General features: G+C 38.9%; 1 protein-coding gene across 2 annotated transcripts in view; it reads right to left on the bottom strand.

Moving 5' to 3' along the window:
* LOC119792704 (actin-binding LIM protein 3-like) overlaps window positions 1-18,693 on the bottom strand; it is a 68,833-nt gene that overhangs the window by 48,530 nt on the left and 1,610 nt on the right. For both annotated transcript variants that reach the window (XM_038299452.1, XM_038299453.1), the window contains exons 2-3: window positions 15,969-16,139; window positions 2,155-2,338 (exon numbers count right to left, since the gene is read on the bottom strand). In XM_038299452.1, the coding sequence (XP_038155380.1) occupies window positions 2,155-2,338; window positions 15,969-16,139 (355 nt within the window). The remainder of the gene's footprint in view (window positions 1-2,154; window positions 2,339-15,968; window positions 16,140-18,693) is intronic.

Below are 18,693 nucleotides of genomic sequence, written 5' to 3'. Positions count from 1 at the left end.
AGGTGAGGGTAGGAATGTAAACCGACTGGTAAATTGAGAGCTTTGCCTTTATGCTCTGCTCTCTCTGTACCACAACAGACTAGTGCAGCGTTTGCATGACAGAAGCAGCCGCACCAATCTGAATGTTAATAGTATTCTTAGAAAGCAGGAAATGTGAGGGTAACTTCCAATAGTCCAATACTGTCCACTTAAACCTTCAATATTAAATATCCTCCATAGCAGAGACAAAGATTAACCATCACACTGTTTCAGCTTCGATTGACTCTGAACACAGAAAAGATGCCCATATAGGCAGGCTGTTTCATAAAAACTGTTCAAGCCTGTTCAGATCCAGGATTTTAACTCAGGACCTACTGGCTGTAAGACAACAGTAAAGCAACACTGGTAATAACTGCTTAACATGGAAATCGGTAAACTTAGGTAAAATAAAATCAACTAATTCCATCCATCCAGCCAGCCAGCACACATACACACACCCACATACACTTAGACCTAAATGCTATTTAGAAAGACCAAGAAAAAAATGACAGTCATGGATTGGGAGAAAAGGGGAGTATTAAAGGAGCCCACACATGATCAATGAGAATGTACAAACATTGTGCATAACGACCCTAAACCCAGGAATTGAACCAATGAATTTCATGCTGCAAACCATCAATCCAGGTGCAGCAATTGTTGCATGCATGTGTTTTTTTTTCTGCCTAGAATATTCATTATATTCTATCATCATTCTGATGATGATTTAGGTGTGAAAAGGCTAAATAGTATGAGGACAAGAGACTTAATAGTTCTAGACACTTATTAGTTAAGTGAGGACATGACTTCTACATTTGTTACTACTAAACCTTTATGTAGATGTACACTATATTGCCAAAAGTATTTGCTCACCTGCCTTGACTCACATATGAGCTTAAGTGACATCCCGTTCCTAATCCATAGGGTTCAATATGACGTCGGTCCACCCTTTGCAGCTAGAACAGCTTCAACTCTTCTGGGAAGGCTGTCCACAAGGTTTAGGAGTGTGTTTATGGGAATTTTTGACCATTCTTCCAGAAGCGCATTTGTGAGGTCGCACACTGATGTTGGACGAGAAGGCCTGGCTCTCAGTCTCCGCTCTAATTCATCCCAAAGGTGTTCTATCGGGTTGAGGTCATGACTCTGTGCAGGCCAGTCAAGTTCATCCACACCAGACTCTGTCATCCATGTCTTTATGGACCTTGCTTTGTGCACTGGTGCACAGTCATGTTGGAAGAGGAAGGGGCCAGCTCCAAACTGTTCCCACAAAGTTGGGAGCATGGAATTGTCCAAAATGTCTTGGTATGCTGAAGCATTCAGAGTTCCTTTCACTGGAACTAAGGGGCCAAGCCCAGCTCCTGAAAAACAACCCCACACCATAATCCCCCCTCCACCAAACTTTACACTTGGCACAATGCAGTCAGACAAGTACCGTTCTCCTGGCAACCGCCAAACCCAGACCCGTCCATCAGATTGCCAGATGGAGAAGCGCGATTCGTCACTCCAGAGAACGCGTCTCCACTGCTCTAGAGTCCAGTGGCGGCGTGCTTTACACCACCGCATCCGACGCTTTGCATTGCACTTGGTGATGTATGGCTTGGATGCAGCTGCTCGACCATGGAAACCCATTCCATGAAGCTCTCTGCGCACTGTTCTTGAGCTAATCTGAAGGCCACATGAAGTTTGGAGGTCTGTAGTGATTGACTCTGCAGAAAGTTGGCGACCTCTTCGCACTATGCGCGTCAGCATCCGCTGACCCCGCTCCGTCAGTTTACGTGGCCTACCACTTCGTGGCTGAGTTGCTGTCGTTCCCAAACACTTCCATTTTCTTATAATACAGCTGACAGTTGACTGTGGAATATTTAGGAGCGAGGAAATTTCACGACTGGATTTGTTGCACAGGTGGCATCCTATCACAGTTCCACGCTGGAATTCACTGAGCTCCTGAGAGCGACCCATTCTTTCACAAATGTTTGTAAAAACAGTCTGCATGCCTAGGTGCTTGAATTTATACACCTGTGGCCATGGAAGTGATTGGAACACCTGATTCCAATAATTTGGATGGGTGAGCAAATACTTTTGGCAATATAGTGTATGTTTTTATTCTATCTTAGGTTATTAAGTAAAGCATGGCCATACCTGCAGACGCTGCAGACAAAACAGTGCGGGTGGTACGTCCTCCCCATTGCAGAGACCACCTCTCCAGTGATGTACTCGTCACAGCTGTCACACTGGGTCCCGTACAGGCGCTGGTAGTCCTCAGTACAGATATATTCACCAGAGTGGTGGAAGAAACCTGACCGCACCAAGTCGCAGCCACACACTGTCCAAAGAAAAGGACATTGCCTTAGTGGTTTGTTTTGTTTCCTAGAAACATTAACGAACTGAAGAAGCAATTTTTAAATGGATAAGGGCATGGAAGGTATAACATGACTGATCCAGAAGGTAGTATTAAATTTCAGCATTTATGGACAGAAACATTTATTTACATTATTTGATATAAAAACTTTAGTTTTAAGCTAAATTAAATACTACCAGTCCAATCCATCTAATCTAAAATTACAAAATAATCCTGAAGCTTTTTTTTGTACACTCTTGAGTGCCTTGATTTCTTCCTTCCAACATTTTAAGCAAAGGCTACCCACCATAGCAGCCATTATGTATAAAGCTGCATACACTTCTGTATTAATGCAGGGACTGCTGTGTAACAGTTTAAGAGGAAACTGCACACTATGTGTTTATTATGAGAGGCCAAATGAGACAATGTTAAATTTTCTCACCGCTATAATTTCAATGTCCCACACAAACACCATGAAACTCTCTTACACATACTCTCAAACACATAAATAAATGTGGTCTTGGATGTAAAGTTAGCTACAAAAAGAAAAAGTTCCTGTCCTTCAAGTCGAATTTAAACCACTCCAGGGCTTTACCCTAGAGGACAACCCAGTTTTCCAGGCACTCTGGTCAAATGGAGTGATCAACAGGCTGCACTACGGTTCAATAATTTTAACCCTGTGGTTCTTCCTCTGGCTGCATTTATATAGATCAAATTGAACTCTTTGACAAGAAAACCCTACGAGCTGCCACCTTAACATGGTGGGGTTGTTTGAGTGCCTGAATGATCCTAGGAGCTGTGTTGTCTGGGGCATTATACCCAGTGGTAGGGTCTCCCACCGCAAACAGGTCCTAGGTGACTAAGAGCAACTCAGAAGATCATTATAGAGAGAGTTAATTCAAGGACTGTGATGTTGCATTTCATGGCGCAGCCAGGGCCCCACCGTGGAGCCAGGCCTGGGGTTGGGGCTCGCATGTGGGCACCTGGTGGCAGGGCCTTTGCTTATGGGGCCCGGCCGGGCCCAGCCCGAACAAATTATGTGGGCCCACCTTCCTGTGGACCCACCAACCGCAGACAGATCCATAGCTGTCGGGTGCATAGAGAATTGGGTGGCGGTCAAGGTAGGGTCCCTTTACGACCCGGTCAGCGCACAAAGCTTCTGGCTTTAGGGATGTGCAACATCATCTTGCTGGGGGGGAAGGAATCTGAGCTTGTGCAGGATGTTGAGAGTTACCTACTAGATATATTCGGCTCACCTCCACACACAGCTTGGGTTTAGGATCTCATCTCCTTAAAAGAGGCTGGACACTCCACTTCTCTGGCGTTGTTCGCTGGGAGAGGAAGCGGGCCATGGTGGCCTTGATCATTGCCCCCCAGCTCAGTTGTCACATGTTGGAATTTATCCCAGTGGCCGAGAGGGTCATGTCCATACGCCTTTGGGCTGGGGACAGGTCTCTCAGCCAACGGGCGCAACATTAGTGTACAGTACCCGGCCTTCCTGGAGTCCCCGGGAGTGGTACTAGATGGTGCTCCAACTGGGACCACCATTGTTCTACTGGGGAATTCAATGCCCACATGGGTAGCGATAGTAAGACCTGGACAGGGGTAATTGGGAGGAACGGCCTCCCGGATCTAAACCTGAGCTAATCACAGTTTTTCCATAACAGACACCATATTCCAGCACAAGGGTGTCCATAAGTACATGTGGCACTATGACACTCTAGGCCAGAGGTTGATGATCTCCTTTGTAGTTTTTTCATCTAATCTCTGGTCATGTGTCTCAGAGTCTTGGGTGAAGAGAGGGGCTGAGCTATCAACTGATCACCGCCTGGTGGCGAGCTGGATCCTCTGGCAGGGGAAGAAGCCGGTCAGACCTGGCAGGCCTAAGTGTTTTGTGAGGGTCAGCAGGCACGTTTGCTTTGGCGGCAGTAAGTCAGATGTTGATCTCCACTAGGGTTGCCCTTTGTTACCGGTTCTGTTCATTTATGGACAGAATTTCTAGGCGCAACCAGGGACCGGAGGGTGTCCGGTTTGGTAACCTCAGGATATCATCTCTATTGTTTGCAGAGGATGTTATCCTGTTGGCCTCATCAAACCAGGACCTTCAGCATGCACTGGGAAGTTTTGCTTGGGCATCAATTCCGCATGCCTCCTGGTCGCCTCTCTTGGAAGGTGTTCCAGGACATGCCTGGAACAAATCCCAAGGCTCCCAACGCTTGCAGTACTATGTGTCTGAGCTAACCTGTCACCTTGGGGTCCCCCCCCAGAACAGCTGGAGGAGGTGTGTGTTGATCGGTAAGTCTGGGCATCACTGCTTAGACTGCTGCCTCCGCCTCTGGCGCAGGATAAAGCAGTAGAAAATGGATGGATGGATGGATGGATGGATGGATGGATGGATAAGAAAAGTTTCTGTACTGTAGTGAACAAGGAAGCCTGACTGAGGGACGTTGAAATTAACAAAGCTTTTCAGTAATCTTATTGAGGTAAAATAAGGTTTGAGGTTAGTTTGCAGAAACAGAAACTTGTGGAAGTTGCTGTTTTTAGGGTCAGGAGGAAACCTTACAAAAGCAACATGTCTATAAAACATGGAGAAAAGCATGAAGAAGAGCTAAGTTGGTGTATGATTTATTATAAGCTTTTGTAGGTTCTTTGGCAGAACCAGGACATTTAGTTAAAATACCTTCTAGTTGGAGACAACTTGGTGCTGGACATGAAATGGACATATAGATGGCCCCTCTACTCTTTTGTTTTTTAGTTAAGAAGTTAGCTAAGTCGTTGCAGGCCCAGGTAGTGTGATTTAAGAAGTATGCATATTTGCAATGTACTGTATGAGTTATGCATATACATATTAATTTAAAAGTAATAGTAATATGAATCAATAAAATCCCTGTCATCTTTTTCAGCTTGAGCTCTGCACAAGTCAGCAAACCATTTCTCTGTCAGGACAAGATAATCAGCACCATACAGGCACAGGAATTTAAGGCCTATGCATCAGTATAAACAGCAGGACGATTATACGACCTGAATTAAACTATAGGTTAGGCATCTGAAAGGCAGCCAACAGATCAAGATGCTGGGCAGGGAATTGAGTCTCCACTATGTAATTAAGGTAATGGCTCTAAACCCAGTGGAGTGTATGGATCTGAGCTGATCCAAGCCAAAGTGTTAAGAGGCTGAGATGGAGGTTAAGACTGTAGGAGAAATATCACACAGTATACTCAAGTAGACACTGTGTAGCTTTGGACAAGTCTGGAGCCAAATGATAAAGGGAAATTTACTAAACCAAAAGAGCTTAACAATCTTAATTTAAAAATGTAATGGCTTTGTTGGCTTCTTTGTGTAAATGTTAGCTTTTTATTGCCTATATTGAATAAATGTATCCTATTTGAATAGATTTAGAGCAGGCAACTTCATTTTAGTAAATCCATTAAATCATATTGCAATTAAAGTGTTAAAGATATGAAAGAGATTCTGTTTTTAAGCAAATAGGTATACAAAAACACTTGCAGTATGATAATGCAGAGTGACAACAGAACAAACTGAAATTATTTGAACCAAATCACTTACAACCATTAATATATGTAGGCTAGGTAACAGGAAGAGTCTGTATTCCCAGTTAGCATAGAAACCCAAATTTTCTGAAAGATTGCTCCTCCTTCAAATGAGAAATTGTTGCATATTCCACAGATATGTCAAAGATTATACTGGAAACACTTCAGACCATTTAGGAATGGAGGTTATGCTATTTCATGCTAAAGTTTATGCATACTAAATGCCTAAATCTATTTCAACTGTATGTGCTTTTCTCAAAATATGACTGATAAAAATCTTTTATAATGGCAAAAAAGACTTTTTATTTTAGAAAACTCAGTAAATAGTTTGATATTTTCATTTTCATTCAAAATGAATGAAAAGCTTGAATGATAGGAAGCATTGTTTGTAGGCCCTGCCTCATATCAGGCAATAACAACGTCTGATAATTTAAGTGAACTTTTTTTTTTTTTTTAAGATTTTAGTATTTTATCTAAAAAAAAATTTAAATGCTCCTCTTTTAGTGGACTTATTTTGTCCTGTGCAATATAATTGGGGAAAAAAATCAGTGATTCCTTTATATCCAAGATAATGTTTGAAATTTTCATTTTTAAGTAAGCAATACAAACTAGGACAACATCCAAAACAGAATGACTGCTTCCACACAACTTTGAAATGTCATTCTGACCTTTATTTTCTTGCTTGGGACTAAAGCTTTACTCATAAAAGATTAAAGCTCCTGGAACAATGTTTCATGCTGTTCTGGCAAACCCATTTATATACTGTATTACATGTGACGTGCACAAAAAGTCAACAGATTCAGTGGCTTTAAAACAAATCCACATAAAAGTACCACTTCCTACTTCTGCTGTCTATAAATGTACATTTGAGATTTGAAGCTATATCCGCCTCATCATTTTTCATCCAGCTGAAAGCTTTCACACATTCATCAATGTCTAAGAGGAAAACGATTAAGATGTGGAAGGGGGAGCTGTTGAGACTTGGCCTCTCTGGAGGCATCTCTGGTACATTTGGTTTTCAGATTCTCAGCTAGAATTTCCCTTCCCAACAAAATCCATACACATGTCTCCCTTTTTATGACCAAGCAACTCTTTCTAAAACTGTTATAATAACATGTTAGAGGTTTAGAAAACATTCTAACTCCAAACCTTAAGCTTAAATTGAAGATTTCAAATTAGTTTATTAATTATTTCACATTATTTCATCTGTCAAAACACTAAAATGTAGAAGTGAATTAGTTACTTTCCATTTGTAGGATGAACAAAGATAAACTGATTTAGACTGACATGTTTTCTCCAGACTGAATACATTTTAATTAAAATATGTGACTGAATACTAAACAAAAGCAGCATCTAATTTCTATGATGCATTTAAAACTACAAAAAAAAACTATGCATCAAAGCTAATAAAGAAACTAATGTATGCTTAAGCTTTAGCTCAAGTTTGTCTGGAATGTCTTGATTGTTTTTTTACTGTTAAAAGCAACTTCAATACTGTTCTTCAAACATTTTTAAAGATAAATTTCATCTCAGTACTGGCAAAAAATACATTTAAAAAAGAATAAAAACATAGACAAATTATAATTACCTTGACTAAATCACATATTTGATCAAATCTGTTTTTAATAACCATAAAATCTGTTGCTCTTATCTCTCAATTCACTACAACAATCTGAAGGCGATATCATTAAAACTAATTAAAAATTTTATAAAAATGTATTTTTTATAGCTTTAACAGTAAGAAATGTCACTGCAAAGAACGCCTTGAATGTGACCAACAATATCCCTGCTTGCTAAAATCTAGTTGTCCCTTCAGTCACATGACATTTTCCTTTTTTATGAACAGTCCACACAAATGTTCCTGCTGCTACATGAACTTGCTGACTGAGGTTTAACATTCAAATAGGTCAAAGGACTGTTGGACGCTTCTTTCAGAGACATTTCAATCAGGACCATGGGACAGTGTAGGTTCTGCTGACCCCATCTGTTGTCCTGGATTTGAGATTCTCAGCATGTACACCAAACCATCTAATGCTGTTAAAATAGGTAATACTTAATGGACAATTAGGAAAATTAGGAAAAAAATTACCCCCAAAACTGAACAGCAGAGTCCGTTAGGACCTGGAGCCATGGACTATGTCTGTGACCCAAAAGTGTAAGAATCTGTCTTGGAGCTTTTAATTTTTTCCTCCATTTACTCTACATAGGTTTATATTTTTTTACTTTTACATATTTTCACTGATGCACTAAATTTAGCAGTAACCTTACAGTAGATAATAATTGGTACTGTTACCAGTAAAGATTAGCCTGTATGACCTACATCTCAGTTACAGCAAACTGATTTGAAGGAAGAAAGTGGATTGTTTATTGTCAAAAGCAGTTAATCTAGACCAGGGGTCACCAACGTGATGCTCGCGGGCACCAAGGGGCCCTCAAGGACCACATGGGTGCCCTCAGCATCTTATGAAAACAGAACAACTCACCAGTGCACTAAGTTTGAAATGTTATTTTTTTCTGCTGCTGTTATGTTTTATCATTAATAGAGCATTTCATCATATCAATAATTTAAACAAATAAGCATTTACAGGGATTTCAAAATGACAATATCTAGAAGCAATTTAGAAATATAAAGAAACAATAGAAATATGTTTATTATCTATGAAGTTTAGGTGAACGCTGACTCCTCCAGTTCATATGTCAATATTAGTAGCCCATCCTGTGACTCGGTACCCATGAAGTAGCTCCTATTTATAAAAAGGTTGGTGACCCCTGATCTAGGCTATTAAAGACAACCAGCTCTAACATATAGAACAGTCAATTATGTTACAAGGTATCAAAAACAAAAGCCCATTTTCAACATTTGTGTGAATATATCATCCATCCATCCATCCATCCATCCATCCATCCATCCATCCATCCATCCATCCATCCATCCATCCATCCATCCATCCATCCATCCATCCATCCATCCATCCATCCATCCATCCATCCATCCATCCATCCATCCATCCATCCATCCATCCATCCATAGCTTCCACCACTTCCACTTATCTGAACAGGATCGCAGGCTGGCTGCAGTTCCTGCATTCAGGTGAAATGATATAATCTTGGAGAAAGTTGTATGCAGAAAGGACCAGGAATATGACTGTCTGGTTTTGCTATTGTGTAGCATCAGCAAGACTTCAAGGCACACAGAAAATAAGTACCTGGCCTGTGCAAACTCTGGACTGGTTGACAAATTAAGCTATTCTGAATGTCCGCTAGTCTGATATGATTCTGAATTATGTGTTTAATAACTTTGAGTTTAGAATGTGGTGGTTGTCTATGGTCATTTTATATCATTGATCAATTGTCTCTAAGGGTCAGAATTACTCCTTTTAAGGTAAAAGCTTAACCGTACAGAGACATCTGTTGTTGTTTTCAAGAATTTCAATTATAAATGTCCATATTTCATGGTAAATTAAGTTAATAATTTTTCATTGATAATCCAAATTAATTAAGATCATCAAAGCCTGCTAGCATATAGTCAAAATCATAATCTTTTTGTGTTTAAATGAACTTTAATTCGAATAATACATTATTCATTATAAATGTCAGTCATAGTTATTAAATAACATAAAAAAAAACGTACAAGGTAACATCAATGCATAGCAGTCTGTGTGGTTTGGAAAATGTTATGAAAACCTTTTAGTAAGAATAATTTTTAAGATGAACTGGAGTGACTGATATTTTTTTTCTTCAGGAGGGGAGCATTTGGATTGGAATCTGCTTTGTCATTAGTCTTGAAGTAAATATTTTTTAATCTATAATGACTGCTGTATGCAGTTGAAGACAGGATTACTTCAAACAAGTGTAAAATAAAAGATAAGAGAAGGGAGAAGAGTCAGGGAGGATATTAGATTGGTTAAAGCGCATCACTTGTGATGTGAAAGGAAAGCAGACAGCAAAGTAAAGGGATGAGACAGAAGGACCCAAGGGAGATATCAATGAGGTTATTGATCTGTTCATCTAACATACATCTGCATTCCTGTCACTCTCTAATTAGCCTTATTATTGCAAGTGGGTTTACTTATATGACCCCAACTAATTTTTGCATTACATAATGGATGAATGATTCAAAGAAAGTCTTTAGAGCCTACCTAATTCTTTAGTTAAATAAAGTATAATAAGTGTCCCATTTAAATATAATTGAAAATAGAAAATGCTGTGCCTTTAAAAAGTACTTTGACTTTTTCAAGTTAGGATCCATCCAGCCATCCATCCATTTTTTATGTATTTATGACAGAAGTAAAGTAGTAAAAAATTAAAAGAGTTCAAATGAAGGAAAATAAGAAAAAAAAAGAAAACTTTTCCCTTTGAACAACTGCTATAACCCAAAATGGAAAATAAGCAATTACCAAGAAAACACAGAATGACTTAAATAAAAATGCAAATGAAAACTCAAAAAGAAACTTCAACAGAAAGAAAAAGTCCACATTGGGCAGGATCATGACATATTTAAATGAACAACTTTACATAGCTATATTTACCCTGCAAACTGGTTTGCAGGGTAAATATAACAGAACTTAGAAGGCTTGTTTCTCATATCTTCTTTCATATCTTCTTTATTTATTTATTTATTTATTTATTTTTTACATGTTTGACATAATTGGAAAACTTAGAATCTTCCCTGTCAGGATGTATGCCTGAAAATAACTCTTGGTAAATTTGCTCATGGTATTGACATGGCCTGTCACATTTTTTTAGGCTTTGAAAACCAAAATATGTGGTATTAATGTTCATTTTATATCTAGCTAAAATAATGAACATTTAAATGTTTATAAAAAAAAGTATTTTTGTAAACACTAATATAATGTTTGATATTGAAATAGTTTTAGACATACCAAAAGCCAATGTGAAACCAGCCTTTAGCTTGAGCTCCAAAAGATAATTTGGAACCAAAGATATTCAGAGAGGTTCTTAGGGGTTACTGACTACTTCCAACTGTTTTACATAAAACTAAAAACCTGAAATATCCTTAACAAGGCACACCATGGACTCTGTGATCTACGGATTTTATGCATATGAGTTATTTTTAAAGATTCTTCAGGCCATTATACAGAGTTTGACACTATCAATGCAACAAGGGGGGCTCACTTCTGGAAATACCCACCATGTAAGTTGGGAGAAGACGCGCCGTCGTTGGCCTGATCATTTGACCTTGAAGAATGCATTGCTTTACGGCCGCCGGCTCTAATATAGTCATGGAGCTAAGGCTATTGCTCTAATGTTTGTCCACCTGCTGGACTACTGGTCATGGCTGATGCGAAGACAATGTTTAAACCTTCTGAGCAGGCTAAAAAGAGAAAACGTGAAATGGATCATGCGCGAGGGAAAACAAGAGTCGATTTTGGCAAGAAGTTTATTTGTTAGCACAGGAAACCAGATATGAAACCGATTTTTTTCTCTCAACATTATTATTAGACTGTTAACACTTTGCTCCTAGTATACAGACATAAATCTATAAATATGGGCAGTTAAAAGTTTAGTGCCACTAGTGGCCAAAAGTTAATTGTTGTGCCCACTAATCTCTACTTATTTACTGGATTGTTGATAGACCGAAAACACCGAAGTCATCTGCTGCCATCTTGGTACTCCCCACTTTCAAGGAGTTGCGCCATAGAAATGGCTGTAATGTAATTAATGCGTGTATATTACATGTACATCATCAGTTTAGCACTTTTTGGCACGTTATCAGATAGTGTGTGTGTGTGTTTGCGAATGCGTAATATTATTAATATCTGACAACAGTATTATTATGCTCCAATAACACACTCATTCTGTTGTTATGGATTTGTATGCTATATTAAATCATTTATAGACTTCATGGGGTTCCTACTGAATTAGGGGGACCATATTTTCATTTGGGAAAACCAGGACACCTTGGAGCGGGGTGGGGGGGTTGATGGAAAGAACAAATGTCTCATCATCGGGATTTGCTCCGTGATCAGAGGAAATGTTACTTGGCGCAGAACAGTGGTGAAAATTGGAAGTTCAGTTTAATATAATACAACTCTGTGAATAGTTCCGACTGAAATGAATGAAAATAGTTGTTTTAATGGTTATAGAGTCAGATATGTGGCGGTAATGTTTGATTTATCTAAAGGTTTTTATCTGTTACTGTGTAAATGGGTTTGGCTGTAATTAAAGGACAGATTCTAATAGATCTGCAGGGTGGGGACTATAAATCTGATAGGAGTTTATTGTTGTTTTGCACAATATGCTTAACTAAGTATTTTTTGTTGTTGAGTATTAGAGATTTTGCAGATATATTTTGTACATACATTGTTTAGATTTACTTATGTATTTCTAACCTTTTTATAGTATAGAAAATCCCTTTACTGTCCCACAATGGGCAAATTTACAGCAGCAGAAAGATTATTGAAAATAGTCACACAAATGAGGACCTTAGAAAAATGACATAACATAATAGGGAAGGGTTAAAATATAAACAATAAAATACTGTAAAGTGTTTTAACCATATAAAACTGGAGAATTAATAACCAATATGCAGCTATGGACATTTTTACAGTAATGGGTATTTCAAAATAGCAGCAACATCAGAGATGTGCAGAATGACAGCAGCAGGTTATTTAACTGACTAAGGTTTATATCATTATATTTGATTTTATTTGTTCCTGCTCCCGGTGGTTGGAACCTTTATTCCACTCTGGATTCTTGTGAGTGTAGTCTTTGTTCACTTTAACTTTAAAAAAAATAAATAAATAAACAAACAGTTTTGAAAACCTCGGTATTCATTCTTTTCCTGCTTTGTGTGTCAACTTTCACGGTTGCTAAGCAACAGAGCATACGCAGGTAAAACCCGCCGAAGGGAGGACCTGTTCGAATTTACAGCCAAAACACTTCCGGCCTCCTTATTTTAACGGACTTTGAAGGATCCAGTCTAGGTAGACCGCGTCCTTGGAGGATGCAGCCCAGGTTTTCAAACAGAGCCTCTGATTAAGAACAGGGCTGCCCGCACTGACGCGGCTCAGGGATTACGTCACACGGAGCGTCGTGCGCAGTGAAATCGGGACATTTCCTCACTTTCTAAAAAAAACCCGGGACGCCCGGGACAGGACGTGAAATACGGATATGTCCCGGGAAATACAGACGTTTGGTCACCCTATACTGAATATGCAATGTGATGTGCCTATTTTTACCATAAATTACAGTAATCTACAGATGCCATGAAACAGCAACTGTGTGTCAAAGTAATTACTTTATCTTTGATTTAAAATAACTTATCTTTGATATGATGATTTATGATGGACAGAGACAGTATTAATGCCCTTTTAAGGCAGAAAATAATACAAGAGAAAGAAAAAAAAACTTTTCTTTTCCAGATTTTATTTTCTCTCTTGGCTTTCAGGGCTTCCGTAAAAGGAAATTCAACTCCTACACAATTTCCTGTTTATTTGTTTGTTAAATATAATTGTGTGAATTACAACAAGAAAACAAGACTGCATTTTGACTAACACTCAAAACAAAAGCTGAGAATCTAAGGCAGGAAAAAGGCAGGGAGTTGCACAAAACCAGGGGAAAAATAAGTAATGAAGGAACAAAAACAGAAATATCTGTTTACTGACAATTTCCCTCTTTTCCATTTAATCAGTTGATGCCCACAGAGCCAAGTCCATTAGCCTGCTATCATTAAGCTTGAAAGATTTTTCCTATCACAAGGAAGAGATGCATCTTTTAAGCAAAAACTTAATTTGACAAGTCAGTTCCTCTTTCAAACAAACAGCCAATAGAAGTGTCAGCCCTGATTACATTTTAAAAGCCCCAGCGAGCAGCGTTGTTTGAGATGAAATCTGGTGTTTTATGTAAAAATAGAAATTCCCCCGTCTTTGGTGTTTTATAACCAAGAGCGGTGGAGCGATGTTAACTGCAGATCAAACAAAGAAAGCTGTGTTGTCTTGCAGCTCGCTTTGGGACTGCGAAAGGCCCAGCTTTTACAAAGAAGGTTAGCTGGTTGGAGTCTGACTTCAGGGTGGAAACCTGCTGACTGCACCGCAAACCTGCTGCTGACTCCAGACCTCTTTTACTGTGTTTGGTCCCATCTATTTAGCTCAACCAAGAAATACAGACTAAGGGAAAAGGCAATAATGTTCACAAATTGAATTTTTGTAGGGGCTCTAAATCTGTGTCATACTTATATTTAGAGAATTATAGGTAAACAATAAAATTACTAATATAAACCTTTTGGAAACCTTTTTTCAGTCGCTTGCAAAAAATAATTCTATTGCAGTATGACTTCAATGACACTAACTTGTAATAACTTACACTTTCTCACGTTTGAACACAAGTTTTAAATACTTATCGCTCTTAGGTTTTTGAGGGTATGTTCAGGGTCATTGTCTTTTTGTAAAGTTAACTTCCCCTCCAAACTTAATACTTGTCTGTACCCTCTTCCAAAGAAACATCCCCACAGTATAATGCTTTGTTTTATCATCAGCTTTGTCTGTTGACTGTGATGTGCCTCGTCCTCATTACAGGGATTGCAAAGTCGATAAAGATTGCTAAAATAAAATTTCCACTGTTGCAAAAAGAGACTTAAACATTGGTAATGGAACAAAAGTATGGTGATCATTGCACCCAGATAGTGCCATGCAATACTTGATTAACAGAAGGTGTCAGGGTTCCTGTCTGTGTGTTTTTTTTTGTGTTTGTCTCCCTTCCACCAACAGGAGGCGCCTCGTTACGGTCCGCCTCCTCACACACCTACTGACGGTTACCTCGTTAACGGAGTGCTCTTAAGCTGCTGATTTCCACTACCTCAACGCCAGAGTGTTTGCCAGTTTTTGGTACTCTAGCCAAGCTGAGTTTTCGCTGAGTAAGACCGAGTTCTTATCTACCTAAGTTTTAACTTTGTTTTTTGTCTTTGCCTCTCGGCAGGAAGTCATCCTGCAAACTGGACCTTTTCGGACCTCCTCTCCCAGGAGGGATCAACTGAGCCTTAAACTGAGCCAGGGATCCACACAGGAGGTTTGGATCCAGTCTCTTTGAGAGGACGTTAAAATTACTCTCTGAGCAAGGGAATCATCTTCACCACGACCCGTTCAAGTACAGCAGGAAATCTGAGTGGCAATCAGCGTCTCCGTTCACCTTCACCATCCGAGTTCTGGGTAAACCCTGTTCCGCCCTCCACCGAATCAGACAAACTCAGGAAAAAAAACCACACAGATTGGACTCAAAGATCCTTCACTTCTATGGAAACGTGAGTAATCAACCAGATCCTCTTCTTCAAATCAACGAATGAAATTTCCCACTGAGCCTGAACTAATAGTCTGCCTTCCCCTCACCTTCTAGTTCCGGCAAAGCAGAGTTCAGAGCAACACTGCACCGAGCTGAATCTCTTCAATAAAACCTGTTAAACTTTTCATCTGTGTCTCTCTGTTTGGTTTCACTGCATGTGGGTCCGAGCTTTAGATAAAATCATGACAGAAGGGACCCTTTTTTTATAGCGCTCATCAACCACACCGCCATTCTTTTAGGGAGCAGTCGGACTAAACAAATCCAGACTGAATCACTTGTCTGATAAAAGATTCTTTATGCGCAGGTTTAATTTTTGCCACTTTTATTTATCTTTGTGAACAATGTAAGTTCTTATTTTTCATTAAATTATAATTGGGATCTTTTCTGATGAAAAAAGGTCTTTCATGAATCATTTTCCTACCCTCAACTTCATCCTCTTATATGTATATTTTACAGTTCTTAATGCTTCTCCGTTTGTTTGTTTTTTTGGCATGTACTGCATGTTGTTTTTGTTTTCAAGTTTGACTTTCAACTCTGACGTATGCTCATTTGTATTAAGCACAGACATTAATATGGATCCGACTATGGTGCTTCCTTCTTGTCTGAGTACTGGCAATAATTTAATATTTAATCATGCAAACTGAGTTGTATTATTTTACAAACGGAAAGAAATGAATCACTCCAAGAAAAAAAAGTATTGCATATTTTGTCTACGTTTGAGAGAAAATATACCAAAAATATTGTAAAAGATCAGGATTTTTCTTTACCTTGGCAGGTGAAGCAGTGAATATGGAAGTGCGTGTTCTTGACACGCACCACCTCTCCATGACAAGCCTCCCGACATCGCTCACACATAATTGGTGAATTTCCTCTGCTGGCTGTAGAGCTGCTGCTGCTGCTGCTGTGGTTTCCTCCATAGAGGCCTGAATGGTACTTAACTGGAGGGAGAGAAGAGAAAGAAGGACTAAAAAGATGCTACAGATTTTCGAAGAGATGATTTTTCTTCATTTTGGCTTAATCACTTTAAATAAACAGTAAAGAATTATGGAGCTTAACTGTGGAGGGTAACGAGTGCCAAAATTCAAGAAATAAATGAAATGTGTCATTAATTTATTGAAACTGAAAATAAATACACAATTTATTCAATAAATATATAATTAAATGTATGGACTTCAGTTAAATACAGTGAGGTAAATATAATTGTTTCATGATTTAATAAACTAGTTCATGTTCTTGCACTGAAGTCACCGTGACTGTAACACAGCCATCAAAGTAAAGGAGGCAGGACAAGGGCTGCTCTCATAGAAACCCTGGCGTCTGATTATTGCTTCTAACAGAGCAAAATAAGACAGCTGCATCCTGGGATTTTTTTCACTGCAAAGTTAATAATATCACTGGAAAAGGAGAAAATAATTTTAAAAATGTGTTGCAATTTATTCACAGAAATTTGTGTTAGCAAATCCATAAACTTGTGAGGGAGCTTGCTGTTGTCTAGCGTGGTGGGAACTGCCAGCAGAAGACTTCAGCAGAATCAAAGTTAGCCCCGCCCTCTGACAAATACAGCTCACACTTTCTTAATAAACAAGTGATACATTTAGATAATAATTTCATTCATTTTTTATTTATTGTATTGCAGCACTCATCACCCTCCATAACCCTGTCAATCAAAACAGAGTTTAGAAGATTTACTGAAGGAAGATCAATTGGCTTAGCAGGCCTGCCACCGAAGTGACAGGCAGTCATGCACTAATGCTATGCATGGCTGGCTGGAGGTTTTCAGAGAAAGGCAGCCAGAAAGATCAGCTTTTTAATCAACAGTACCAACTGAAATGTTCCTTATTGTAAACAGATAAGCAAGACTCACAAGCTTTAACCACCATGAAGCATTCAGAGACAAAGAAATTAAGCTGTAAGACTTGTTAGTTTTCTCTGCTAGGTAAAATCACCATAAGAAAGCAGCAAGTTATTTCTATGTTATGATTAATACAAAGTAGGGCATAACTGTAATATTGAGAGAACCTGAAATTGCATTTCAAAATGTAATAATTAAATAATAATAAAAATAGAAATATACTCAGATCCCCTGAATATTTTCTATTTCGCTACAGTCTATAAGTCTTTTGGGGTGTCTCCAGCTTTTCATATCTAGTGACAGGAAATCTGAAATATTATTCTTAACAAAACAGCTTACAGGTATAGTGGAGGGTGTTCTGTTTCCAGGTAGATCCTCTAAATAAGTGGTCCTCCTAATTGTCAATCATTCTGGTGATATATTTACGTAAGGCCGCCTTACGTTCTCGTCCCCGTTTTCTCTTACCGGTGGTGAGTCTGACATAGTGGAAGAACTGCAAATCTTAACTTGGAAAGTAACCTTGTATGACTAATGCAAACAGAAACTTTTAAACAGAGCATGCACGAGGAGAAATGGGTTGTGTATGCTCTCGCACAAGTTTAATAGGCGTTCCCTCTCTGGAGCGGGTACAGGGTTGTGCATGTGCATTTCTTTTCTTTTTTTTAAGTGGAGAGGGCAGGTCTTTTCAAAAATTCGTACCTTTAAGCTTCAGCAGAGTTGATGGAAAGCATCAATCAGGAACATCCATTTGCCACAGATTCTCAGCTGGCCTTATGCCTGGTTTCTGACATGATCAGAAGTATGACTTTAAACTGCCTCAAACTTCATACATTACTTTGTGGCTGGAGGGCAGAATTCATTAAAAGTTTTAATGCTACACACTTAGTATTTCTTATGTTTGTTGGTAAAATAACAAAACATAACAAAAAAGTATGTTTTGTTCTCCTCTGAATAAAACATCTTCCCCGTGCCCCTTTATGATCGGGTCATTGTATGGCATCCCTTAAAAATTAAAAAGTGGCTCTTCTTGCAGATCTTCTATAAAGTCCAGATTTCTGAAGTGCACAAATAGTCCTTTCATGTGTTTTAGGTGGCGGTCCACAGCTACGATTACAAATTTACCATGCTTACCAATGCTCCCCATGATGTCTAAGAGATCCTGTTCCTTAACCTTAGCCTATACTTCAAACTGCTCCACAGATTAATCCCTCACCTGTTAAATGTGTTCCTTCATCCTCATGATGCTGATTATTCACTCTTGTTCTCTCATAGATCTCTGAAGCCTTCACTGACCAGCTGCTTTTAAATGACCCTACACTGATAAGGAGACTTTTTAAGTGATTGTATTGGAGTTTTTTTTTTTTTATAGGTTTGTCACATTTTTCAGAATTTGAAGCTTCTGGTTGCAACATGACAGAAACATAAACAAATAGAAGCACTTGCCCACTTGCAGTTGTACACAGTTCCCTGTGCAGGATTGAGTTGGAAATGAAACTCCATTTCATTACAAGTAATGCTGCTGCTTTATGCAATCGCAGTAAACCCAACATGCTGGCAGGTTAAGCTGATGACAGCAGGAAAGGGGTAGAAGAGCACAAGCTGTGTACATGTTTACAGGAAAAGGTAAAAGTAGGACAAAA

The sequence above is a fragment of the Cyprinodon tularosa genome, unplaced genomic scaffold (assembly GCF_016077235.1).
Source record: "Cyprinodon tularosa strain WSP-4 unplaced genomic scaffold, ASM1607723v1 ctg429, whole genome shotgun sequence".
Classification (NCBI taxonomy): domain Eukaryota; kingdom Metazoa; phylum Chordata; class Actinopteri; order Cyprinodontiformes; family Cyprinodontidae; genus Cyprinodon; species Cyprinodon tularosa.
Note: the sequence above shows the minus strand (reverse complement) of the source record. Positions and strands in the feature narration are given on the sequence as shown.